The sequence below is a fragment of the Halichoeres trimaculatus genome, unplaced genomic scaffold, assembly GCF_033239565.1.
Source record: "Halichoeres trimaculatus isolate MK-OKI-2021-1 unplaced genomic scaffold, fHalTri1.1 fHalTri1_scaffold_22, whole genome shotgun sequence".
NCBI classification, from domain to species: Eukaryota; Metazoa; Chordata; class Actinopteri; order Labriformes; family Labridae; genus Halichoeres; species Halichoeres trimaculatus.
The window spans coordinates 8,972,835-9,000,741 of record NW_027437200.1 but is presented as its reverse complement, the minus strand read 5'-3'; the positions used below and the strand labels follow the sequence as shown (position 1 = coordinate 9,000,741).

The window sequence follows — 27,907 nt, the reverse complement described above, 5'->3', positions numbered from 1 at the left end:
AAATTGCTCATTGTAGACGATATCTCCAAACATTTATGCAGCTAAGTCATCAGTGTTAAACTGGTTGGGCATTCTAAACTGTCACATCAGATTTGGCTCCTTTATAAGAAGCGTTTTCATTTCAGCAACACAAGCTCCAGTATCAGCTGACAGCAGCATCTGTAAAACACAGATTTATTATAGATCTGGAGAAGTGAAACCTCCCAAATCAACTCTGCTCGCCCTTTAATTTAGATTAACTAAGGTTAAAATAAAGTGATTAAGCTGAGGATATCATCAGCTCCGCTCACAGACACTGAAAGTCCAGCAGAAGAGAATTAGACCAACTCTGATAACAGCTTTATTTCATGTTTGACAGGATTCAGTACCAACAAGTCTGTCTAGAACAGGAAGAGACCACTTCCATAAATAGTACCAGATCTTCACAAGACTTGATAAAATGATGAGGTCATCATATAAGGATCTGCTAACTGTTGACGAAAGCCAATTTCACCAGACCAGTCCAGAAACATCCTATTTCAAGTTTTTTAAAAACACATATGAGCTCTGAATTGCTTCTGACGAGTTATTAAAAAAAAAAAAAAAAAAAAAGAAAGAAAAGCCAATAGGGTTGGAAAAAACATCTTTTAAGACAGAATTTCAATTTCAAGAAACTTGATGAGAAATGTTTGACAGATTCTTTTCTTTCTTCTCATTCTTCTCTTTAAAAGCGATTCAGATCTAATTTTTATATTTTAATATAATGAAAAAAGACATTCCTGGACTTGTTGGCTAAATGTTGCTCATATCAAGTATAAAATCTTGCTTAGATTTCAGTTTTTTTGCAGTTTGGAGAGGCAGCATCTGCCCATGACATAGCATAGAGTGCTGGCCAATCAGGGGGTTTGTGGCGCAGGGAGCCTTAAAGAGGCAGTAGGTGAAATAAAATGTTTCAGACAGAAGCTGGTATACAGGTTTTAAAACACAAGTGAGAGAAAAACAGGGATTTATTTGAGCTGTAAATTATGTAAAAATCCTACATGGGCACCATAGGGACAGGAATACCCTCTCTTTAGACTCCTAAACTTACCTCAGCTCACAGCCCCTTGCAGAAGAGCAGTAAAAGAACACTCAAGTTTCATCTATTTGTGGTATAGCATTTTGAAATCTAAACAGAGGCATGTAAAGGATAAAATTTAGCTTGTGAGCTAGAGTTAGTAGCAGCTCAGCTCACAGCCCCCAATGGCCTGCAAAGAAGAATCTTTTCATCAGTTTTTAAAGCAAAGCTGCTTTAAAAAGTGCCTCCCAGGATTAATATCACCCGACACGAGGCAGGGGGACAAAGGTGAAGGTATTTCTGCTGGTGTAAAAACACAGAGGGAATCTGAAAAGGTAACAGCGGCTCAGCTCACAGCCCCACATGTCACAGGTCTGTTTTAAAGAGGAGGCGACATCTGCAGATTATTAAGCCAACAATTATGAATGATGAACAATAAAAGGTCACTGGAGGCTCTGAAAAGTGAGGGGCCTGTCACGTTGCACTGCTCTGTGTGCAATAATACAGCTCAAAAACAAAAGTGCAGGGTTTGTTTGAGAAAATCTCTTCTCAGTTAGTTAAATTGTCAGCTTTTAAGAACCCTCAAACAAATTCTTAAAAAAATACCTGTGATCATTATATAAAACAATACTTTCAGTGTTTAATTAAGATAAACGTGTAAACAACATCACATAGTAGTGAGCTTCCAAGACGTAACTATCACATTATAGATTCAATTAAAAAAAAAAAAACAGTTCCAGCAGAGTTTGAATCGTTTCATTTTTGGAAGTTATCTCAGTTTAAAGGTCCTGAGGATCAGTCCGTCCTCTTCCTCTGTGTTCATGGTTTCACAGAGCACACAAAGCGATGACCTCTGCTCGTCTTACAGTCTCTGATCTGCCATTTCGCCCTCTTCCAAACCAGGACACACTTTTTGTTGCCCTTCATTTTTGACCTAGGTGGAGTCTTCCTCCAGTTGGTGTAGATGACCAGCTCGCCACCTGCCCACTCCCAGCGTCCTCTGCCCTCCCTGTCGTTCAGGCCTTCAGCAGAAGGGAAAAAAATGAGTCAAGGTTGGTGGATTTAATCTTTTACATGTTACAGAACAGAGCTGAATGGTGTCGTGAGAAAAGTCCTGAGACACTCACCGATCCAAAAGGGTTTTCTTCCACTAAAGTCCCACATCCAGTCCATGTCAGCTTTGGAGAGGACGCTTGCTAGAGTTCCTTTGTATCTATAATCACAAAGACAAGCTGAGTTATGTCCTCTGAGGGATCAGTCAGAGTGCAATAATTCAGATTACATGGGTTTCATGCATGACAAGCATCAAATCAGAAGCATGTGCGCCCAGTCTGTCTAAAATGATCCTTGAATTTATTTTTGTCTGGTCCCATGTGAACGTGTACCTCTCTCTGCAGGCTCTGTTCGCGGTGCTCCATGTGACTTTGTGCTCTGTGCTGAGGATGTAACAGAGTCCAGCATGAAAGCTCCAACCATGAGGACACTTCTGAGCGCCCACCATCTGAGGCACAGAGGGAACAAACAAACAAACATTTCATATAAGAAAATATTTATACGGCACTGAGATGAACAATGTTCCAAACCAAGTGCACATTTGCATTCTATGTCAAAGCCACAACCAAACTAAAGTCTGTCTAGTAAGGTCTCACTAAACTACATTTGCACTGTGCATAGGCTACTTGTATAAAGCTAAAGCTCTGCACAATCTGCAGAAATTAAACAAGTCTGTTCATAAAAATGTAATAAAATCCAGATCCTGATCCTAACATAAAAAAATCCTGACCTTTTTTCTCAGCATTGCCTGTAACACTGCAGAAAACTGACCACTGATCATCTGAGACAATTGAGGGACAGGTGAGGTTTTAATAAGTCTTGTAATGATGGCACAAGGATGTTTGACCACACTTAGTGACTGTTTTTTTTCTTTATGGTTAATACATATGTCAATAAGAGCGACGGTCATTTTCACTAAATTTTTACCAAATCAAATCGACCTCTTTGAAAAACCCTCCTTATTCAGACACTGAATGACATCATAAAGCTCCTGCCTTGAACCTTCAAGTTGTGTTGTTTTGGCACCCTCCCGTGAATAAGTAGTCAAAACACTCTGATCTTGTGTAGTGCATATATAGACTCTTGCAAAAACTGGATCCTCATTAAATCGCTCTCATCAAGTCTACCACACTCCATGAACAAAACCTTTTAACTAAATGAGCAGAACATAGGAGCTGCTGCTCGACTGCTGACATTATCAGTAAGCTTTGATACATTATTGATAGATTATACTAGCAGGTTTGGATCCAAAAAGATGCTCCTGCAAGATGCAAAAATCCCAAATAATGTCGTCCAGTCATGGCAGAAGTAGATCAGCAACTCCAGTTGCAGCAGAAAGAGTTCCTGAATTTCTCAGTGGTGTTTGATGGTTTTGCAGAGAGGAATGCAACAACTTCTGCTGAAAAACTGCACTTGAAAATGTCTTTAATGTTGTAAGAAACTAAGAGTAACAACCAGAGCCAGTCTGGGGACAAAAAGGAAAAGTTTGAGACTTGTTCCTGAAAGAAATCCAAACTTTGTTGTTCCTGCATTAAAAAATGATGGAGTTCCCTTTTGATGACACAATGTCGATGGCTTTAATCACCTTGACCTTTTAACAAACTGAAGTCCTCTGTGATCTTTAGGACACACCTGGACCTTTTTTTCCTTGCAAAGCAGCTTTCTTCTGTTGTGAGTCTGTGTTACCTGATCGGTTGGGGCCCAGGGTTTCCAGGTGAGGCCGTTGCAGTGGAAAAGCTGATTGGTGCTCTGGTTGAAGTGCAGGAGTCCCATCAGCTCTGGCACACAGGGTTTGGGGACAGAGTAATCGGATGAAGCCTACGAGCCAAACAAATCACAGTGAAATCTGTTAACACCTGCCTGCTGCTGATTTGTTTGTTTTTATTCAAGCATTAATCCAGCAGTTAGTTGTTTTTAAGGCTCTTATGAATCCTTTAGTCACAGGAAAGCGTATTAAAGATTGATTTTTCCAGGAGTTGGCAGCCATGAACTCAAGAACATGAGGCTTAACAAACAGGAGTCCTGGCAGCTTGATTGCTAAGCTGAAGAGAGGGTAAGAAGGTTTGTGCTCACCTGTGCTGGTGCTGGTCCATTTTTTGGAGGTTTGGGGATCTTTCTTTGAGGAGCTGGTGCCGCCTGCTGCTCTTTTCCTTTGCTCATCACACGGATGTTTGCTTTCCTTCCCGTCCTCGACGGTGAAGTGTCATCTTCTACTTGCATTTGCATGATCCCGTGATACTGTAATTAACCAAACTAAACATCTGATACTTTTTCTACAGTTTAGAGGAGGGTTCAGGTTTGCATCATCATCATCAGCAGCAGCTTACCGTGTAAACAACATCCGTCCCGTTATGAAAGACTGATGACGGCGAGATCTGTAGGTTAAGACACAGCAGGAATTGATAAGTTGAATGAAACTTAAACAAACCAAATCTACGTCTGATGTTAAAAACAACTCTTACCGTCTTTGGATTGCTACGAGCTTTGAGTTTCTTCTTTGTGACGTCTGTTGAAGGTCTGGAGATGCTATCTCCTCGACTCCAGACGACTGCTTCTGTGCTGAGTGGCAGTTTCTCCAGATGGATGGATCCATGAGGGGGGTACTTGTCAGACCTGATTTCTTTGCCTCCAAGAGCTGGAGCCTCATGATTCTGGTTCAGTCTGCACCGACCTGTGGTTACACGCTTAGTCATATTAGTCCCATTGAGAAGATACCACTTAAAATAAAGTCAGTGAAGACTCTAAAAAAGGATCAAAATGTTCAAAAAGAGAAACAATAGTGTAAAAAATAAAGGACACCTGCTTGAGATAACCAAATACAAAAAAATCATTTAAAAAAACTAAAAACTAAGTCTGAAATTTAGTTATATATCTATGAATTCTCAAATTCTATTTATTTGTACAACCAAGTGAATAAGTGTTTTTTTCTCTGCTTACGATCCAATTTTTTTTTTTTGAAGTGTAAAAAAAGAGATTCCAAAAGAATTAATGAATCAGTTAAATACATATAACTTCATATATAAACACGGATAATAGTGTCCATTTAATTCTCATTGCATAAAATAAGTGTAAACAGCTATGTAAACAAATATTTGAAAACACTTTAGATCGTTCTTTTATGTTTTGATGTCCAAATTAATTAATATTTTATTTATTTACTAACTTTTTTATTCCCCAATGTAACCAAACGATAACTCTATTTTTGTGTTCTGACTTTATTCTTTATTTAACTCTTATCATGGCTGTATGCTGACTTTGTGATGTGGCGCCACCTTGTGACAAAGCATTAAAAATACATTCAGGGTATTTCAAAGTGTGTGTTTTTTTTTGTCTCTGAACTGTGCCTGACCAGATCTCAGAAAAACACGTATGACACGTTTACCCGAGTCTCTGATGATGACCTCAGCCTTGTCCATCCGTCCAATCACTGTTCCTTCAGGAGCGACCAGCAGCACCTCAAACTTCTCCTCAAACTCCTCCAGATGATCCTGAACAATCTCTGTCTGCCAGATCCTCTTTGACACACCTTTAAACACAGAGACATGTAGCTTTTTATTTTTCTTACTCACTACATCCCAAAAGTGAAGTGCTCATTGGGATCATGTCACAGAAAAAAAACAAGAAGAGAATAGACAGAGAAAGTATCAACAAGTAATTGTTTCATGTTTACACTGATCCCAGAATCTTGCATGTTTGAGGTTTGGTATGGTGGCCTAGAGGGTCAAATGCAAAAAAATATTGAAACCAGAGTTTCTCTCAGATACTAAACCACACCTCTTAATGAAATAGAAAGGATTTAGTAATGCTTGCCCATGGATGAAAACAAACCTGGATCAAACTGGATGAGCGACGACGGACTGATGAGGAAATCTTTACCAGCTGTTGCTGTACCCTCCCTCACCTGAGACAGAGAAACATCAAAAACATGAGCTGAATCTAAAGATTTATAAACTGATAAAGTGAGTTAAAGGACAATTCTGGTGTTTAAACATGACTAAAAACAAGAGGCATCAGTAAATCAGCTTCACACATCATCATCATCTGATAGATAGATAGATAGATAGATAGATAGATAGATAGATAGATAGATAGATAGATAGATAGATAGATAGATAGATAGATAGATAGATAGATAGATAGATAGATAGATAGATAGATAGATAGATAGATAGATAGATAGATAGATACATACATAGATAGATAGATAGATAGATAGATAGATAGATAGATAGATAGATAGATAGATAGATAGATAGATAGATAGATAGATAGATAGATAGATAGAAGTGTTGTTGATGTTTCTGGTCCAGGTATTTGTTACCAGAATCACTCTCAAATTTTCAGATCTTCAGAAGACTAAAAAGACTAAAAAGTAAGATGTAAACCTTGACTGTGACGTATGAAGACTCTGCTAAGTTTCCTTTCCGGCTGATGTCTAGAGAGACTGTCCTCTGATCCTCACACACAGAGAGACGAGACTGAGACAGCTCCACGATGGACCAGCTGAACTCCAGTCTGCAGAGAAAGTGTGGCATAGTGAAGACTTGAGTCTAAACATCATTAAAACGTGTGTGTTAGTGTCTCTTCTTACACATGAGGGGGCCCAGTGTTCCCTAGAGGATCAGAGACTGTGAACTCCAGACTGTCGGATAGAGACTGCCTGTCTGGGTTGATGATGTACACGATCGATCTTTTGTTCAGCTCCGCCTGAGGGAAACGCTGCGGGACAAAACCTCCTACAACAAGAAAGAAAGACTCTACCAAACTCATTTTAAAACCAGAAAACACTGCAAGTACTTCTGGACTAACCTGTCGTGATGTTTTCTAGATATCCAAAGTACGGCTGTCGAACGATGCTGAATATCAGCTCCTCGTCTCTGCTGTCTCTGTCCTCTGCTAGCAGCCCGTGAGAGGACAGAAAGATGCCGTACCGCCCGTCGTCTAAGAGCTCAGATTTCCAAAGAGGAAGCAGCTTCACAACCTCAGGAGGGGACTTATCCAAAGGCTTGATCTGGAGTAAGAAATGAGTATGATATAAACGTTCAGCCATTTGTTCCAGCCCAGGTTTCTCAGAGTTCTGTATAAATCGACCACCCACCTGTATGGTGAAGAAGACAGGTGTGGTCTGTAGCCGCCCGTCCAGCAGGAAGCCTCGTCTGCTGCTGTCAGAGGCAGAGAAGGTGAATCTGTCGATCTGGGATGGCCCTCCATCATGTTTATACGCCACCTCCAGCTCCTGCAAGTCTCTCTGGGTGAAGTTTGATCCAGCACTCAGACCTCTTCCTCCTAAAGTCAGGTCCCCATACTGAGGGGGCTGCAGGAGGATGAAGGTCAGGTCTCTGGGGGGAGTATCAGGGTCAGAGAGAGTCAGACAGTCTGGACCCAGGATCATAGAGGATCCTTGTGGGACTGTCAGGCCTGTGTTTGAGGTCAGAGAGGGCAGGACGCGGTCCACCATCTCCACCGCGATCTCAAAGGTTCCATTTCTGCTCGTCTTACCGTTACTCACCACAAACCTGCAGAAACACACAAAAACAGTACACAGAGTGTCACACTGTGTGACGAGGCCCTTTGAGGGCTCTATGAACATTTTTAGAGGTAATTTTGTTGCTTTTTGCTTTCATGATACAAAACAGTTTGGGAAGAGAGCATAAAGAAATGCAGACCTGTGAGGTTAAAATAATACGTCTGTGAATACACTCTGCTGGTTTTGGAGAAAGTCTGGCTTCAAAGCAACTTGCTCTGAAACAAAGCTGCAGGGAATCTTTCTGCACTGATGTCAAATGCTGCCACCAAGTGGTCAGGTTTGGTTCAGCACAGTTTGGTACACTAAACCCCCAATCTTACATGAGAACAGATAACACTGCTCAGACTGCCGGGGAAATAAATCTATCCTTCTCGACCTTCATTGGTCTCATCTACTGAAAATCTCTAGAATAGAGGTGGAAGAGAGGGTAGAGGGGGTTTCTGCCAGCTGAGTTAACCTTTGCCAAAATACACTTTCAAAGTGTCAGTTTTTTGTGTATCAGCTACATTCAGGAATAAAAAGTGAATTATTTTCAGATTCTTTGTCAAAGGAAGAACCTGAACTGTTTTTCAGTGGGAAGACTCTTCTTCATCTCTTAATTGATCTCAATGCTATGGTATGGTTTATTCACCCTATAATACCATGCTGGCTGTGGGTAAGTTATGCTTATCATTCAATAACAGATTTCAGAAAATCATTTTTCTTGTGTGATCTCCCTCTATCTTTGCATCCACCTCTGTGTATCCCTCACTGCTCAGCTGTCATCTGTAAACAAAGCTGTTGTTTTTAAAAGGAAATGAATCACTGATGAGATCCACGATCTGATATCTAAATGTGTTACCCACAATGACTTAAAATAGAACTAAAAAAAAAAAAAAAAAAGATTCATTAAAGTATGAAATTGCGCAGACAAAATAACGTCTGGTGATGAGAGATATCATTTAGTATGGTATCCAAGCGTGTCTATCTCCACCCTTTAGGGTAGGATAAGTAAACTTGGTACCCCAACGGAAGGATGCTAAAAAGGTAAGACGTTTTCCAAACTTTTTTTGCAGTGGAAATGCTGACAATTGCAATTTTTGTACCTGTTGAACCCCAAAATATGATACTTTAGTGCCCAGACCTGAATCATCTTGCACTGCAGACACATAAATGTCAGTGTGAGCTCAGCCAAGCTGGCAAACAAGAAGGAGGTTTATGTGAAGCACAAGGCCTAACTTTTTATGATATACATGTGTTTAACCAAAACAGATCAAGTTCAATTCTATGAAGGCTCCAGACTCACTGAAAGGTCTCTGTGGGAGAGCTTGCTCGGTTGTCGTGCACATAAGCCACCAGGTTAGCTGCTACGTCCATCTGACTGAAGGTGGAGATGGTCAGCCCAGGGTGTTTGATGTATTCGACATGTCCATGAGCAGGAGGGTGTGTGATGACATACAGAAGCTCCTCCGGTTTGTCTGCGCTGTCTGTGGCTAACAGAGCGTCTGTGGTGAGAACCACCCGATCCCCACGAGCGACACTCACCGGCTTCACAAAGACAGCGATGTTTCCTGAGATAAAACAAGGAGAGGACTGAAGAACTCCTGCGTGTCATCGATCCAACTGTGTGTCTAATGAGGAAATTCAGAGGTACCTTTCTGCAGATCTTTGACTGAGATGTGAAAGTGTTGCGGAGGTGATTTATTCTTTCCGTCAAGCAGGTAGAAAACAAAGAAGTCCTGTGTGTTCTCTCCATGTTGACCTGTGTGTGTGTAGCGCAGCAGGTTCATATCCACCATCTCCTGCGTGCAGTTTGTGCCAGCTGTCAGTGCCATCCAGCTCTGACCTTCCTGAGAGAAACAGGGACACAGCAGCAACAGATCATTACAGAGGAAGCTCTACAGATGTCAGGCTCACCCTGTTGGGATTGACTCACATAACCACCTCCTCATTGAGCAGCATCCCCTTGTTAAACACATCCAAACTGTCAGATAATAACAATTAATGAATCTCTTTATGGCTCTGTAGCACTCCACCAACCTTCAGCTGCAGTAAACCTTGAGCAGGAACACTCTCAAACACAAACACAACCTCTGAAGCCGGAGTGTCTCTGTCCTCTGTAAACAGAACAACACTGGATATGAGCCGGGCCTCTCCAGGCTCCACCTCCAGCCCGTTGTTCCTAAATGACAGCAGAAGAAGAAAGTTCTCTCTATATTCACAAAGATAACTCAGAATAAACAAGAAGTATGATGACAATGGTTTTTACCTAACAACCCGAGGCTCCTCATCATTGAGCGGCAGGACTTTAACCATCAGCTGTCTGTGGAGCTGATGCTTGCCGTCAGATAAATGGATGGTGAAAGTGTCCTCCATGTTCTCAGAGTCATCATGCAGGTACATCAGATCCATACCTGAGATGAAACGTGACTTCTTGATATTTAGATTTTGATGTGTCAGCCTGAAGGATTAACTTCACTCTTATATGAAAATAAAATGTTTCATGTGGTTGAAACAACTTTAAGACCACTTAAAAAATAATTGAGTTGTAATATTTCTTCACAGTAATAATTTGTGTAAATTAGTCATAAAAAGAGTTTCTAAACTTCTGCTGATTTGAGTGATAAAATTCATGTTTAAAATATTGAACGCAGCTAGCACTGACATGTAAAAAGTACCATTTGTCAGATCTGTCATGGTGAAGTCAACCACAGGGACTGGAGGACTGGACTCCCTCTTCCTGTGGACAGTGTTCTCCCTGCTGTGGCTGATGATGCTCCCATGCTGCGGAGGTTTGAGCACGCTGAAGAGCAGGACGTTCTGAGGGACATCTAGGTCCATCGCACGCAACACTGAAGAGTCCAGCTGCTTCATTTCTCCCTCTTGAACCTCCACAGAAAGACACAAAATGATATCAGTAAATACTGAGCCACAGAGGACGTTTAATTCTAGTTCTGGGAGCAGACTGGAAAACTCACTGTGATGTTGCGAGCCACAAACTCTGGGATCTCGTCATTTGTGGGATTGATGATGATGTAAAAGGGAATGTGGGCGGAGCTGTGTTTGCCGTCTGACACGCAGAGCATGAACTGGTCAGCTGTGGGCTCCATCCTTTGGTGTCTGGACTGTACGTAGTTCACGTGACCATCCATGATGTCTTTGTACGAGAAGGAAGCTGCAAAAAAAAAAAAGAGGCAAGACAAAAAAAAATATTACGTTGTGTATTTACAATAACCACCATTGTACAGTAGTAATACTATAAAATGTAATACAATACAATATGATATAATGTGAAATGAAATGGGCTGCATAACATCATCATAAAACAATGTACCATAGATAATCTAATATTACAGTGGAAAACATTAAATTACGATGTGATATGAAACAATACTTTTTAAGAAACACTGAATAGAAGAAAGGACATATGGTAAGTAAAAATAAAAAACGACATTATAACAAACAATACGGCACAAATTTCAAGCTTTGTTGATAAATGTTATGATACGTCACATCAGGATATAACACATCAGGATCATAAACTGTAAAAGAAATGGACGTCATCTTGCTCAGCTCAAAGTGAGGTTGCCACAGAAACTGCTCCCCCCTGGTGACTGGCTGTGGTATAGGTAAAAAAATCTGACTCCCCAGTCATTCCAGATCGGCTGTGGTCAAACTTTAAAAAACTAATACTCATCATAGAAATGTTTCTCACGTCCGATTGTTGTGGTGATTTGAAGATATTATTTGGCTGTCTTGTATTGGAGTCCTCTTTTTTCTGAAAAGTTTTGTTTTCATTAGTTATTCAAGGTTAAAAACGAGGCTTTACGTCATGTCTAACAATGATTGACAGCTGCTGTTCTTGTGTATATTTTCGGGAATTGTAAAACATGTTGGGAGGTAGAGTGAAGAAGTGATTAGACTCTTGAAAGAAAAAATTAACATTTTTTATTTTTGTCACCCGGCTCCACTCAGATTCTCCCAGAATCCCCCACAGTCTCTACTGGGCAGACAGCTGCCAATGGCTGCACCTGTGGCAGGGGTATTTTGGCTTCAAAACCGTACAATGGTAAATGGTGGAGCCACGCTGTTCCCTCTATATACAGTCTATGGTCAGGAGACATAACCTGACTGAAAAGACTCTTCAATTTAAGGTCACATGAAACCAGTTTTTGGGGTTAGGGGGCTGAATCTTGGCAAATTGTTTCTATGTAGCAGTTCTGTTCACTCTTCACTGCCATCAATACTAAAGCAAACTGAATCTATGACCATGCAGGTAGCTGGAAAGATGGTGAAAACAGACGACAAGAAAGTGCTACACATCTGCATAGATAGTACATGCTGCTGAACTCTATGGAAGTCTTTGCACAGGAACACTGTTTAAACCTCTGGGTTACTGATGCAACATATTGTAATAAATCATGAAACTTTTTGACTTAATTTATTTTGGTTAAAAAGAGTCTGCCAAGTGAAATTGTACGTTGTAAACTTAAACAGAGAAGCACTCACAAATGACAAACCTGTGACAATACATTCAACATTACTCACACTGCCTCTCTATGCTGATGATGCTCACCTATACTGATGCCAGTGTTGCTCTTCTCAAAGCCCGGACTGGGCAGGACATTTTCGATGTATCCAAACTGAGGTGGAGAAATCAGACTGACCACCAGATCATCCAGGGCTGTGTCCACATCAGAGGCCTTCAGATGGGATGTAGTGATAGGAGCAGAGCCGCCTTCATCCACGGTAAAAATGTCTCCTAAAAATACGGAAAAGGACAGAGGCTTCGTCAGGGGGAAATTTGACCCATGTTAAGTTGACAAGAAAGAAAAGCCACACAGCTTCACATTGTTCTAATGAAACAAATTATGTGACAAAAACAGTACAGGTTGATGATAAGGTGTACTGGGCGGAGTCTGAAATGTCTCACCTGTAGTCAGTGATGGTGGTTGGCTGTTGACAGGAAACACGGTGATCTTGAGGTCATAAACAGGCAGACTGTCTCTCAGCTGAGTTTTTCCTCTGGTCCTGGATGGTTTTCCTTCACTGCAGCAAAGACCAGAGTTCTCTGTTTCTCCATCAGAAATAACAAAGGTGACGGTGTCATGGCGGGGGGTAAGTCCGATCTCCAGACCTGAAACCCAACAAATTCAGCATTTTTAGATCATCTCTAAAGGATTAAGATCATCTTCCTCTTATTAACACAACTACATTCATAAAACATTTATTCACCGGTGTGTTTGTAGCTAATAACCCCAGCGGTGATGTCAGCCTGGATAAAGCGGTCAATTATGACGCCACTTCGTAGCACGACACCGTGATATGGCTGCCGGGCGATCAGGAAGGTCAGGCTGCTGTTATCGCTGTCTGCGTCCGTAGCGTAGATGTACTCAGCTGTAATTATGGTTTCCTGGCCCTCTGCACAGCTGAGGACCGGTTTCAGACCAGGAACCAAAACCGGGACCTCGTCATTGATGGGAATCACCTGGATGTAATATGGAACTCACTTAGTTTTACAAAATCAAACATTTTTAACTGTAAAGAAGAACCAAGAGTGCAAAGTTGATTAAATATGACTGACCGACTTTCAAATAAGTCACTTACCTCGACCTGCAGGAAAAAACTGACAGGATTGATGCCGTCTGTTGCAATGAAATTGATGTTATCTTTTATTGTTTCTGAGCCGTCGTGAGTGTACCTGAATAGAAAACCAAAGTTGGGAAAAATGAATATCTAATAAGATAATATGTGAGTCCTAACAAATTCTCAAAGGTATCACCTCAACGAATACTTGGGCAAAAATTACTTCCATATCCAGTTAAAGTATCACTTTTGACTGATAACCCATGTGATAGAAAAAGTGGGATGTCAAACCTGACTTTGAGGTTCCTCAGGTCCTGCATAGTGAAAGCCTGCCCTTGTTTTAGTGAGAGGCTGCCCAGCTGCAAAACTCCATGCTGAGGCTCCTTCTGAAGCTCCACCCTCAGACTCTCCTCCATGGAGTCTACATCTGAGAGTAGCAGGTGCTCAGGGCCGACTGAGGACTCTCCTCCTTCTTCTATAGTCAAAGGGTTGGTGATCACCTGAGGACAGACTTGTTCTTCATACCACGACTTTTTGCTACATATCACCCCATATTAAAGAACATATAAAGGTCCCATATTATGCAAAAATCCCTTTATTAAGTCTTTTATTGAAATTCGAGGGTCTTTGGCTTTTCTCCCAGCCCACAAAATGTGATTTTCAATGACCAAACCTGTACTTAGTAGTGCTTGTAAATGTAAAATCCTGACCTAAAACAAAATGTTTGGATTTTGGGGATTTGCCGATGTCAGCGATTCCCTTTTTAGACCAATCAGGAGAAAGTCTGACCTGATTGGTCCAACGGAGCAGATTTTAAATGCTGTGTGCTGTGGAGCAGATGTAAGAGCTTCTTCTAAGTGTCCCCCCTGTCTCTGTGTTAGCTTCAGGATGCTAACAGTAGCTGCAGTTAGCCTGTTCTTTTAGTCTGTAATGTTAAAGTAAACAAGCTTCTCTGTTTTCTTAACATTGTGCACTCTGAGCTTGCTGCGCCGCTCTCAGTGATGCTGAAGAGCGGGGCGGTATCAGCGGTGGCTCATTTACATATGAAGGTCATGCCCACTAAATCAGAGTGTTCTGAACAGAGGGGCTATGAGAGCCTGGAAACAATGCTGCTGTGCTTGATTTATTGGCTTTTTGGACCAAAACATGTTACTATCATTTCATGAAGACATCAATGATCCATATTAAACTGCAGAAAATGAGCATAATGTGGGACCTTTAAAAGTAGAAATGAAACAGTTTCTTTTCACCTGTGGAGGCTGGTTGTCCACTGGCACCACCGTGATGTTGAAGCAGATTCCAGTCACAGTTTTGTCCAGGTGGTTTGTCACAGACAGAATAAACTGGATGTGCTGAGGGTAAGGGCCAATGTCCATAATGGGAGGCATGTAGGCAACTTTCATGAAGTTCACAGCATGCTGGAAGCAACAGAAAAAAGGATAAATTTCAGGAAGTTAATGCTATTTTGATAAGGGAACTTAAAGACTTACCTGCGTGAAGAGTCTCAGCACAGGTGCGTTGGGGTCTTTAGTGAATTTAGGGATGCTGTCGACTAAGAACAACCTTCCTGCATCTGGACTGCTGCTAAAAAAGTCAAAAGCAGCACATAACTCAGACTGGATGTTTACCATGGTTGAGAATCTGCTCTTTTCTGCAGGTGAGGAGATATTTACCCGTGAGAGCTGGTGTAGAAAGGTGGAGTAGTGACCGTAAACATCAGCTCACTGTCCGGAGACTCCTGGTCTACAAAGTGAAGCTGTTGTCGGGTTATATGGACCACTTCTGTTTCTTTGAGCACCAAGCAGCGACTGGAACCAGGAACCTCTTTGGGTGGTTGGTCTGGAACGGGTTCGATGTGCACCACCACAACCTGCACCCGAAAAATAACTGTGATAACATTTTTGGTTTTTCAAAGAAATTCTAGTCTTTCAGTTTCAAATCAAACTAGTTTTTACCCACCTGAGGCTCTGACAGGTTTGGGGGGTCATGAAAGTCTGAAAGCACCACCTCGAAGGAGTCATCAAACACCTCGTTCCCCATGTGTCGATAGTAAACCATGGACTGAGACAGGTCTTTCTGCAGGAAGTGGCTGATAGGGTAACCTTTAAACCATCAGAGACGTCATGTGATCAAACTGAGTTAAGTCTAGAAGAAGATACTGGAATGGTAACAAGACTCTTCCAACCTGTGAGTCCCGGTCCAGGGATCTTCATGACCTCTCCAGCCTGTGGGGGTCGGGTGATGTTGAAAAGAATGTAGTCGTCGCTGGAGTCCATGTCTGAGGCCTGTAGGGTGGATCCTCTCAGCAGAGCCGTCTGACCCTCTGAGACCTCCAGCAGCATGTTGGTGATCAGGAACGGTGGGCTGTCATCCTTGGGGAGGATTTTGATGGGGAACTTGTGTCGGGTCTGGTGGGGGCCATCAGTGATTCTGAAGACAATGAAGTCTTTGGTGGAGTCGCTGTCGTCATGGTGGTAACGGACCACACCATCTTTGATGTCTTTAACGGTGAACATGAATCCTTTTCCACCTGAATTTAAAAAAAAAATATTTAAAGACCTTGTTGCATGTCATCTCTTACCTGGGTGAGCTACACTGCTGCACAGAAACAGCACATTGAGGACTTTGCTGAAGATGATGGGAATGGTCATAGGGTAAGACATTGCTCTGTAAAAGATGTCGAAAAAATATCCTCTGTCTTCTTTACAGATGCCACTTACTAACCTTTACTGATCTTACAGTAATTCTACAGGTGCACCAGGTTGTTTTCAGCCTTGTCTATGTTAGGTTTTAGGTCTTTACCTCTGACAGTGAGCCGTCCGTGCTGCAGGCCGTCCACAGTGATGAGACGGACAGCTTTCAGGTTGTCATTGTCCACAATTTGGAGCTGCTCCCACAGTATTGGTCTGGACTGACCCTCTAAGAGGCTGAGACCTTAAGACAAAGAAAAAGACAACGTAACCAAGCACACTGTACATGTCAGTCCAAAATCTATATGACGCCATTGATTGCAGACTGAAAAGAATTTAATGCTGGAGCAGCTAGACAGTGACAGTATACATTTTTCTAAAGAGTTATGAATCTCAAAATGTCAATTATCAAGTAGATAAAACAAATGATTAGACCTCATTATCAGTTAGTTAAGTTTAGTCCAGACCTCTCTCATCACAGAGAGTTCATATTTCCAAGCAATTGTCCTGTCTCCAGGTTAAGTTGTTTTTATTTTCTCTCTCATGTTTCATGTCTTGTGCTTTTGTTTTAATACTGACTCTTGTCTTTTGTTTTAGGTCCATTGTCTTCCTGCTCGTGTCTCAACTTCCCTTAGTATCCCCTATGTGACTCATCTGTGTCTTGTTATCCCTGCTCCTTTTGTGTATTTAAGCCCAGTCTTTTCTCTTTTCTGTGCCACTTTGTCTTCTTCTTGTTTTGAGACCTCAGCTTGTATTTTTTTTACTCTGTCTAGACTGCATAATGATTTTGGATAGCTTGGATTGTTAGTGTGCAGAACTTGGGTTTAATTGAACAGACTTCGAACTTTCTGTCCACCCCAAGTTCTTCATTTAGGGACCTTCTTCTGGTGTGGTGTTGCATCAGCAAGTCATTTTTAGCAGTACGACTGTGTTTTGGGGAATCCTTGCCCTTTCACATGTGTATGTGGAATGCCTGAGGCAGGGAGAGCATCAGCAAAGATTCCGAGGCTCAGAGTAGAGTGGAAATACATATGAGTCTATGCTCCTTTTTGGCCTCCACCAACCACTTGACATATCATTTGGGGTCTAAAAGGGTAAGGGTTTGTCATCAACTGGCTGTGGTTCTTTTTTCCCCCCAAAACTTTTCTGCTAAAAAAAATTATAAAAGAGGCCATGAAGACATGGTTGCCCTTAATGCACTTTTACTATGAGTGTTCAATGTTAGTATGTTTTTGTATTTGTGATTTGTCGACCCAGGCTTACCCATGTTCCAGGACACTCTGGGTGCGTTGGTGTCCGCGTTTCTCACAGACATGTGGACGGTCATAGTTTGGCTCGTCTCAAAGAAAAAATCATGAGCCTGAACTTCCACCTGCATGACAGATTACAGAGACTTACAGAAACAACTGACAACACCAAACATTTGTTACCTGAAATAACAAAGTATAAGAAAGAGGATGTCGTACCTCATAATTCCTGCGTTGTGTATGTGAGGAGTTCGGAGGTTGATATGCGATGAGCATGTCGTTGAGATCAAGCCACGTAAAGGAGGAGATCGGTCGAGTCTGATCAGACAGATGTGTGATGAAGCCGTCAGCGGGGGGTTTGGTGATGTTGAAAACAAGGAGCTGTTTGGGGGTTTCCTCGTCTTCAGAGTCTAACGTAGCCGTGGAGAGTGGAGTGAGGATGAACTGGTCCACCTCCAGGATGAACATGGACATGAAGGACGGTTTGGGAGGCTGGTTGGGCATCGCACCAAGTATCTGAACTGGAATCCAGGCCTGTTCAGACTAAAGAAGGGAAACACAACGACCCTTACCATCAGTCAGTGATGAAAGACAAAGAAACACAAAAGAAAAAAAAAGATCCAAATTACCCGATAAACGCTCCCACTCCTGGTGTCCTTGAGGTCCAGTTTGATAGCAATGTAGTCCACATCTGGAGACGGAGGGTCAATATGCTGATACTTCAGCCCCATCATCAGGAAGTCATCACAGGGCATCTTAGTGAACTTGACCAGCTTCAGGCCCTTCAAACAGTCTTCAGATTTACACATGGCTCTTTCTTTGTTATCTAAAGAAGACGAGGGATAACATAAATTCAAAAGCTCTGATCTGAGAAAACCTCAACTTTCCAGATCCTACCTGAAAACATGTGAGACATTCAGGTGTCAAAGGTTTACCTAGCTGCTGACGAAGGGGAATGAAGCTCTCCGGCTCGTCTCCTCTCTTTGTGGCTTTCTCTGGCTCTCCAGTGACCAGCTGACCGTGAGCTGGCAGGTGAGTGTCGTGGTTACTCAGGTGGATGCTGCACTCCAGACTGGACCTCCTCTCGTAACTGAAGGATACCACGTTTCCATCCACGACATCAGAGAGGCCATAAAACTCAGGAACCTGCAGGGGTTTGGGCCCCAGCTTAATGATGCTGCAGTCTGGTTCTGTGATGTCGATGTGGAGTGAGAACACCTCTGTGTATGTCTCTGTCTCTGTGAACCTGGTGGAGAAAAAAGTTTCAAGCCCCATGAGAAAGAACTTTGAACGAGAGTTGGAGGTGTTAGGGTTGTTAGAGACTGTACCTGTAGAGGCGGAGCTTGACAGTATCCTCCTTCAACAGTGGACACCCGTTATGGACATATTTTATCTCATCAGCCAGATAGTGGCAATCGAATACCTGGAGTAAGATAAGAAAAACTGTGGTGGGCAAGATCCATTTCATAAATCGAGATGCAGTTCATGTTTGTGAACACTCGAGGTAAAATGAAAGCTCAGGTGAATTTCTTAAATAGTTTCTAGAGGCTACAAAGTAATCTGTTTCCAAGATCACCAGTAGACAAGAAACAGCTCCTACAAAGCAAGACCAAAAACGTAGGAGCCCCACCTGGTGGCTGTCTGCAGTATGGGTCATAAAGACTGTCTTCTTCTTTTTCACTGATGGCATGTGATTTTATTTTTAATTTGAGGCTCTGTTTGATAGGACAGCCTGAGAGACACAGGGAATGTGGGGAGAGAGACTGAGGTGACATGCACCAGATACTCCCAAGACTAGGAACTGGTCTTAAAGCCAGTGCAATGAAGGCTGCAGCCTGGCACCTAAAGCTAGCAGAGCCAAACCAGAACCAGAGTTATTTCAGATGTTACACTAAAGAGTCTCTCAGAGTTAGGAGCTCAGAATCCTTGCACATGTTGTACATTAGAAACTGCAGAAATCATAATTCAAAATGACCTCGATGTTTCATGTAAATAAAGCCAACTGATGTTGAAGTAACTTTATGTCTTCTGCTCTGCAGCCTGATAAACGACTGATCCTGGACGTCCACCAGACGACTGTGTCTGTCAGCACAGAGTCATTAGAGAGGAGGCGGCCTGTCTGCCATGAAGACAAAGAGAGATGGAGAGGGGTCTGTCTGACTCTTCACTAAATACCTCTCTTTACCTGAACTGACACAAGACTACACATGACGGCTGGAAATATTCCAGACAACCTTATCTGACACAGTAGACTCTGACATCATGTGTCAGTGTTCAGACACCTCAACTGAGCTTTAAATCTCCTCAGGATTATAATCCAGAAGTTTGCAGGGAACCAAAGAACTGTAGGAAGGATAAACTTGGTCACAGTCTGTATCATCACCATCCTAAAAAGTTATAAATCTTTCAACTATCATGTCGAAAGACCACCCATGACACAAGAAAAAAGATAAAATAAACCCAAAAAAACAAAACGTTAGAAACTTAAAACTTTTAAAATTAATTATTCAACACATTTTTTTTTTTTGCCTTATCTAACTAAAAAGTTTGCAGCCATGCCATGAGAGATAAAAAAAAAAAAAAACTTTAAATTTGTTAGACTGGCTGATGCAAATACTACATTTTTAAACTAAAATCATTTATATAATACAATAGTTAAACAATCATAATTGTTAAAGTAGAGAGTGAGGTTAAAGAAGATAATGGTGATAATTTGTACACATGCACATCCTGGCCACCCCTTCTTAAGTAACAGCCCATGACACCCTATTCTGGTAGTCTGGACACGCCCCTGCACAGAGGCACATAGTAACAGTGGTCACAGTGGTATGAAAGCTAACATCCTTTCAGTTATGATGTGACTTGCTTCACACTACTGTCAGCCACAAGGGGGAACTCTGAATACTTTGGCATCACTTGAGGGAGGTATTGTTCTATCCATTATTATATACTCAAAGCTCATGACTAAACCAAGGAGATGCCTAAATATTTAAAAAGCTGAGGAAAGAGCCTTGGTTTGCACCCACTTTATTTTTTTTTTACTTGTGGTTTGGTGGACCAAAGTTGACTACTTCTACTTGTACTTGTGCATACTAGATGTGTATAAATAAAGTACTATTTTTGGAAAGTTTGGCTGACTCACAGAAAAAGAGAAACCAAGTTCATTAGCACAATTCAACAAATTACACTTTATTAATTTTACACTTATAATCAGGTGATTATGTTCCTCAGTTTAAAGCATTAAGGAAGTGCAAAACCTCCCGACATTTAAATTAAGAATATTTCTGTCTATCTCTCTCTGAAGGACTGGGACTGCATTATCAGGGCAGTGCTTTTTAACATCTGATTATTTAGATACTTCAAATAAGCATTGTTTGAATCAAACTGTCTCCATCTCAGTTTGGATTTCACAGACTCAGTGAGTTTTTGCTCTTCGTGGGATCTTCTTGTTCGCATACATGTTTGGGAGTGGTGAACAATAAATCAGAGGACTTGTTTTTGTGTTCATTACCTGAATACTAATAACACACCTCCTACATGTAGCTGTCAAACAGAGCTGAAGGTGTGTATGCATACCTCGGGGCTGTGGGGGAAGATTTTTCCTTACCTCAGGCATGAGCTTCCCCACTCGTTGAGTGATGGGCTCATTTAACACCACCTCCACTTTGCATGCATCCTTCTGCCGGGGAATCTGGAACTGCAGGTCGCCCTCCTGAAGGTAGGCCGACTGACCTCGCTTCACCTTTAAACCTTTATTAACCTTCACGAGGGAGCTGTGGACAGAGCAGGTCGAGCCCAGGAGAAGGAGGAGAGGCAAAATCCAGGTGAGCTTTTGCTTGTGTGGAGCCATCGCTGTCAGTCCGAAGAACAGGACGGACTCCAAGTGAAAACACACTTCAGCTGGAGAATTCAGAAAATGGAGGGACGGTTTTGTCCTGAAGTGAAGCTACATTTTCCTCTGAGGCTGACGTTTCACTTGCTCACTTTCTTGTTTCATGATTGGCCAGGAGCTGAAAAAGATTTACCAAAAAAAAAAAAAAAAAGCCTCAGTCAGCAAAAGTAATGTCAAACTTATAGCACAAATGTTAAGCACTGGCAGGGAGGGAGCATGCCTATGTTCCCACATCTAGGATTTTATTCCAAAAATTGAACATTTAAAGGAGCTGTAAGGGTTTTCTGGAGAAGCTAGCATTGTGCTATTATAAAGACGCTACTTACTAAGTGCACTTGCTCCTGAGGACATGAATCTCCAACCAAGGTGTGTTTGTTTTGAAAAATGAATGCAGATCAGACCATTTTTTTTTAACTCTATGTTTCTTTGTTCAAGACCATTTTATAACAGGTACAAAGCATCAAAGTAAAGTATTGATTAAGTTACATAGCACTATAGTTTGAAACATGACAATGATAAAACTTTGTTTGTACTGTTGTTTAGTAGCCTTCCATATTCATCCCTGCTGACAGCACGGTGCTCTGACATATCTCCATGATGTGTAACATCAGTGGATCCTGATTATGTCCAAGCAGAGCTAACGTAACCTCACTCTTCATTTTATTGATAGACTCTCAAGTTTGAACAGACCACTGCAGAATAACTGCTGACTGTGGGTTGAAATAAACTTTATCACAAACATTAACCCTTGTTCTAGCTCAGGCTCTATCACTCTCCCAATTATCTTTCTTCTGCTCTTCTGTCTTTTTTCTGTTTATGTTTCATTAGGTTTCAGTGTCCACCATCACTACAAAATTAATCACAGAAATCATTTTCTGCAGTGAAAAACACAAATTTCTCCTCTCATGGCTACACTTCATCAGCAGGTGTAGTATGCCATTGAGACTTTGGTGTGCCGTGAATCTATCAAGTCCAACCCAATTGGAAAGCTGATAAATGGCCTTAGGAAACAGCTTATTTTGGCTCTTATTGTCTCATTTTTAGCCATGAGTTACGACCAGGCATGTAAATTGCATAACTCGCAAAAAAGTGCAATCAATGGTTAGCTACAGCCAAAAGAAACAAGCCACTAAAAGACCTCTCAGGAACCCTCAGTTTTGCATTTGAACCTGAGTTTTAAAAAAAAAATGTACATATGTTGACAAGCGACTCCTCTTCCTCACATCTTCATCATAACTCTGACAAAAGCAAAAAGCAAAATACAGCTTCTCAGTCTACGAGCAGAAACACAAGTGCTGACTAATGTAAGCTCACTGCAATGCTGCATGTTTATAGGACAATAAGCAGACACTGCAGTTCATTGTTTTTGTAATTATATGGAGAGAACAGCAGTAATCAGAGTTTTCCTCCAGCTTCAGGCGTGTTCCACATCTGTATTTATAGACTCCGTAACTTGTCCTGCGCTCAGTTTGCAGGAAATATGTTCATTACAAGCAAATAATAGCCTTCCCCTGAGGCGAAGCACGCTCTCTCTGGTAACAGCATGAAGTTTCTGAGTGACCTTTAACCTCTTTATGGGCCTAACCCCAACATGAATCTAACAGCTATAGAAAACATGCAGCCTCTGCAGGAGTCAGGATAATAAATAAAAGCAGAACGGGACAAACATATAAATTTATAACCTGAGGGTGCTTTAAATCGCTCCTGTTTTCATTCCTAATTTCTCCTTCCTTTGCAAGAATCAGTAAAGTTTGATTCCTCCTTTTTGTTGACCCCTCCCAGGATGTTTTTTGAGTTGTTTTGTTTCTGAAAAAAGGCCTCAGATGTCACCCTGCCACATTCCTTCAACACTTGTGTGGGACACCTATCGCAGACCTCACACAGAAAGCACCTTGGACAGAAAAGGAACCTTATAATCAGCCTCTGCATTGGGGGACGTGCTGCAGCTTGTCTCTGTGAACAATGCTTGTGTTTAGGAAACTGGGAAGATCATGTTCAAGGGGCTGAGAGCAAAAACAGGCTTTCAAATTGTTACAATATCCTCCTCCTACACCAGACCCCATCAGGAGAGCTGGGCGTTGACTGCTAAGGTATCACTGCAAAACTCACATTTTTATGTTTGATTCCAACTTTAAACCACATATTTAATCCTGAATGCTGTAAAATCAAAGCTGGTTGTGCTGAAGACTAGTCTGTTAGTTTGCATACTTCCCAAAGGATTACATTCTGCAGGTATGTGGTTTCACCTGACACCTATAACTTTTACTACAGACGACCTCTAGTAACCTCTGGTATGTCAAATATCATGCAGGGTATAATTTTACTTGTACAGTCAGGATACAACAGCGATGATTACAACCACAAGAGAACAGAAAATTACTTAAAGCTGCAGTAACAGATTTTCTTTGACCACATGGGGGCAGCACAGTGATAAACATGTATATGAAGTAACAACTGTGGATGTTTAAACCAACTAACGTTGGCAGATTTTTGTACATCTATACTCATGTTGTAGAAATCCCTGAATCTGAACTGAATAAAACAGTCTCCTAAAAACAGAACAAGATCTTCACAAGACTTCTGAAAAAATCAGGTCAACACGTTAAGATGTCTTAACTGGGCGAACCTTAACCACCAAGGTCTGCTCATAGCTCTGTCCCCAACAGGCCTCCAAGAGGGTCAGCCAGTCAGAGGAAGGTGGTTTGTGGAATGTGGAGCCTTAAAGTGACAGCAGCTAAAACAAAGTTAAGTAAAGGGTTTTCTAAAATATCACTGAGAGAAAAATAGAGATTTATGTTTGAGATCTAAATCATGTAAAGATATTAAAGGAGCAGCAGAGGGGCAGAATGACGACTAGTAATAGTCTTTAAGATTAGTGGGTCGGCAAGTTCACATACAGTACACTTAACTGTATCGTCCAGATTGGTGAAACCAAAGTCCACACTGAGCATCAGATCTGAGATCAGATCACATTTTACAGATAGCAGCGTGTGCAGCATTGTGTTTCCTCCTGTCGCTGATGTTTACTCTGTTTAACAGCACAAAGCTCTCACTAATCTGTCCTGATCGAGGTCCTGATGACCCCCTAACTCTCTGAGTCTCTGTAGAGGGGGGCTGCAGAGAGGACGTGGGGTGCTGGGAAAGGTCTGGATGTTAAGCTGCCTGTAGCTCTATGAGGGTCCTGTCCCTGTCTGCGGCTGATCCTCTTCCTGTTTGGACTCAGCTTCATGTTACAGTCGCTGTATGATAAATGTCAACACAATGCATGCTGGGGCACCGTCTTATTTCCTGTCATTATAGACACAGACCACCAACCTCACCTTGAATTAACCCCAAAGGTCAGGGGTGTTTTCTCTGCCGACATGTTGGCAGGAGGAGGCTCAGCGTCTGCTCAGCGGCTAATGACAGACCAGGTTTACATTCCCATCAGCTCAGGCTAGCACAACACATACTCCCTGATCCTGACCCTGAGCAAACATCAGGACTAGATGGTGTGAAAACCTCTCTCCAGCTAATTCATACACGCTTAAAGGACCATCCTGTAAAAACTCTTCTGTTCATTTTCTATTGAGGCATTTTCAAAATATAGCTTTTAAAAAAGTGAAGATTTAAGAGCAGAATGATTCACCTTAAAGTCATACTGCCTGTTTATGGAGACTTTGTAAATCCAGGCTGTTTGTTCTCTACCACGATGCTCAATGATAGACTGAAGTGTGTATGAGGAGAAGTTAACCATCAAAAGTAGAGACTCAGTTTGGAACCACACTCTTGTGAATTTGTCTGGATCCAGGAGTGCAGATATTTCAATAAGCTGGATGTGAAGTTGATAGAAAGGTTGGTAAGCGCTAAATTATCAACATTGTACAGTGCATAAATCGGGTAGTTGGATTCTTAATCTTGATCACGGAAAGAAACTGACTGATCCTTTTCTTGTCCTGTTTATTTTTTGATGATTTATTTACACTGAAGGAGCTAAAAAGAGCTTGTAAACCATAGTGGACTCACTGCTTAATTGCAAACACCTTCAGTGGAAGGTCTCTCGCTGAAACCAATCTTTAGCCAGATCCTCTGTGGGGAAAAGACAACAAACCTGGCCCGTATGCATGTCCATGTAAGAAAAATACATACAATGAGCACTACAAACACGGGCCAGAGGTTAAGTTTAGGGAACAACTTCAACTGAGGGACACAGAACCGTTAGCGCCTAGCTGTAATCTGTGACTCAAAAGGCCACGCCCCTAGTTTACATCATACATTAGCCCATACGGTTGTCATGGAGAGAGAAATAAGCTACAGAGGGACAAACTGCTTTTATACCAGGCTGTAAACATGTTTATTTGTGCTGTGAAGTTGAACATTTTACCACAACGCTCTATGGGGACTGACTCACTGCAGGAGACGGCCTCTAGTGGACACTTCAGGAAATGCAGTTCTAGATGTGAATCTCTTTTCAGCCCCAAAACTTCACCTCATCCTAACATTTCCCCCAGCTGTTCTCTTTTAATTGTAAGAATTCCATGGAGTTTATTTTCAAAGATTTTCTAGTCTGTAGTGAAGCTCTGAAATCTGAGACAGCACAGCTCAACACAAAACCAAACATGCTCTCCATCCGTTTACTCAAACTCCTACTTACTACACCAACAAAGCATGAACATACAATAATAATCAAGATGCCACAGAGGTCAGAAAACATCCCATAACTCTACACAGAGGATAAGTAGACCCTCCTCTTCCTCCTCCTCCTCCTCTTCCAAACACAGAGATGAACAGAAAACAGCTCACAGCTGCAAGGGAATGTGATGTGTCACATAACAAGTGGCTTCACTCCACAGCTGGAAACGTCTGTTACTATTCATTCACAGCCGCTGCTGCTTCTTTTAATCTTAATAATGACAGGGTCCTCAGCAGCTGGCAATTTTCACAGAAACACAGAGAAAGAAGGAGAAAAAAAAACTAGAAATCTGGAGAGAAGGAAAACAAGAGGACAAAGAATAGAGAAAAGGCTGCACAATAAATCATAAAAGAAGCTCAAAACTTACTAAATTATTAAGCCAATGTTGTGCTGGATTGGCAAAAAATCAAAGCATTTGAAAAAAAAAGAGTATGAACATGCAGTTTTATGAAACAGACCATTAGAAATGCTACTTACGGAAAGATTTCTGGATTACTTTTACTTTCTTAACCAGAATTAACAGAACAGAACACTATTCACTGGAGCGCTGGTACGATGATGACAGCCTTGAGGTTAAGTAGCGCTCTACTCATGTAGACTTTGGACCTGTGTCCCCAAAGTTTTCTGCTCATTGTTTGTGATCTGAAGGACAGATATCTTGAGACACAAACATGCAGATTTGCGTTCAAATTTTAGTTTGCTATGAGAAAAAATAAAGAGAAAAGATAATGAAGATATTTGGATCAATACTGAGTGCAAATCCAATTTGATAAAGCTCCAAAACATCCAAGAAACAGGAGCTGAAGATGCAACAAATCAGTGAGAGAGCAGTTTAGTGCAGTAGCATTTCAAATTTGATCATGTGCATGTTGTTATTCAAAATATATATCCTCTAAATTCATCATCACCGATGATCTCTGGATCACTTTTAGACTCTACAACCATATTTCAGTGGATAAAAAACTCTTCACCAACAAAATACTTTCAGAAACTTTAAGGGTGACACTTTTTTACTCAAAATGAGGATACTCTGAAACAATGAGATGAATTCTTTAACCCTAATTATGGATTGTAATCAGAAAGAGGAAAGGAGAAGGGATGATGAAGAAATCGAGATGGATACAGAGTACAAATCTGAGAAAAACTATGCAATAAAAAGGAGACAAGGACAGAAAAAGAGGAAAAGAAGGAAAAATGGATATAAACATGAGCAGATAACAGCACAATCCAAAAAAGTGCATCATTCAATGGAAAAAGTGACAAAGTACTCACTTAACCTGAGAATCCAAGAGCTGAAGATGAGATAAACGGGTTTAAGTTCAGCTCAGTGCAGCAGTATTTAAAAAAACAAACAGGTGTGCTAATATGTTTCATTTAAATACTCAGAATTTTGGGTGCATGGAAGAGTGATTTAGAGAAACATATTAGTTTTCAGTCATTTACAGAAGTTTACTTAACTCAAAGATGGAAATCTGGAGATATAAAGATGGAATTTTATCATCTAAATAAAATGTTTCCATGCTTAAGGAAGACGTGAAACACATACTAAGGTATGAAGAACAAACATACAGTGAAGATTTGAGTCTTTAAGAGTTGAGATGCTAAAAAGGAGGAAAAGAAAAAGGAAAAAAAGAGCCATGAGCAGATGTTTAAAGGCCTCCCTGAACAGAAATCTCCCCAGCAGAGATCTGCACGTTCATCTTGACATGTCCTTACCTGATCTGTTAACATCTGGCACTCCTTCCTCTCCTTCCTCTCTACCTGTCTCCTCTCTTCTGCTTCCAACTGAGACTACCTCTACAACTCCTCAAAGAAGAACTCCTCCCACAGGACAGACAGAAAGAGGGAGGAGGGAGAGGAAGGCCGGGCTCTTCCTCCTTCTGAAGGATCAGTAATCGGAGTGGAAAAACCTAAAAGACAAACACAGAGCTGAGAGATCAAAGTCTGGTCCAAAGTGCTGCTGGTTTGAGAAACAGCTTTGTCATTACTGAAGGGAGAAGAGGAACGAGATAAAAGAGCAGGCAGAGTGCTAATGTGAGGAGACACTGAGGGACAGAAAAAAACTTCATGGAGTTTGTAAAGAGCAGGGCTGTGAGTCTGTGAGACAGAGAGAGGATACAGTCAATCTGCAAATTCCTCATCATTTTCTCTGACCTCAGATTTTATTCAATGTCTTTGAAACTTAGAGCAGGAAAAACAGAACATAGCTACAGCTTACTTTTTAA

General features: G+C 41.4%; 1 protein-coding gene across 2 annotated transcripts; it reads right to left on the bottom strand.

The window, feature by feature from the left end:
• Nucleotides 1-613: 613 nt before the first annotated feature.
• Nucleotides 614-27,511, bottom strand: frem1a (Fras1 related extracellular matrix 1a). 2 transcript variants are annotated; one of them, XM_074662223.1, is made up of 37 exons: nucleotides 27,399-27,511; nucleotides 20,726-21,128; nucleotides 18,447-18,541; nucleotides 18,054-18,364; nucleotides 17,748-17,944; nucleotides 17,338-17,661; nucleotides 17,135-17,243; nucleotides 15,984-16,115; nucleotides 15,367-15,711; nucleotides 15,141-15,283; nucleotides 14,855-15,051; nucleotides 14,672-14,765; nucleotides 14,432-14,599; nucleotides 13,473-13,681; nucleotides 13,203-13,296; nucleotides 12,831-13,083; nucleotides 12,529-12,732; nucleotides 12,172-12,357; nucleotides 10,574-10,770; nucleotides 10,274-10,484; nucleotides 9,865-10,009; nucleotides 9,636-9,777; nucleotides 9,250-9,445; nucleotides 8,902-9,166; nucleotides 7,188-7,605; nucleotides 6,899-7,100; nucleotides 6,681-6,825; nucleotides 6,475-6,604; nucleotides 5,918-5,990; nucleotides 5,472-5,615; nucleotides 4,552-4,760; nucleotides 4,417-4,464; nucleotides 4,163-4,327; nucleotides 3,776-3,907; nucleotides 2,422-2,537; nucleotides 2,164-2,249; nucleotides 614-2,058 (listed from the first exon to the last, which is right to left on the bottom strand). In XM_074662223.1, the coding sequence occupies exons 2-37, from the start codon at nucleotides 20,966-20,968 to the stop codon at nucleotides 1,856-1,858; spliced, it is 6,531 nt and encodes a 2,176-aa protein (XP_074518324.1). In that variant the 5' UTR covers nucleotides 20,969-21,128; nucleotides 27,399-27,511; the 3' UTR covers nucleotides 614-1,855. The 2 variants fall into 2 exon arrangements, with proteins under 2 accessions (XP_074518324.1, XP_074518325.1); XM_074662224.1 differs by having other exon boundaries at nucleotides 14,672-14,762.
• Nucleotides 27,512-27,907: the final 396 nt, after the last annotated feature.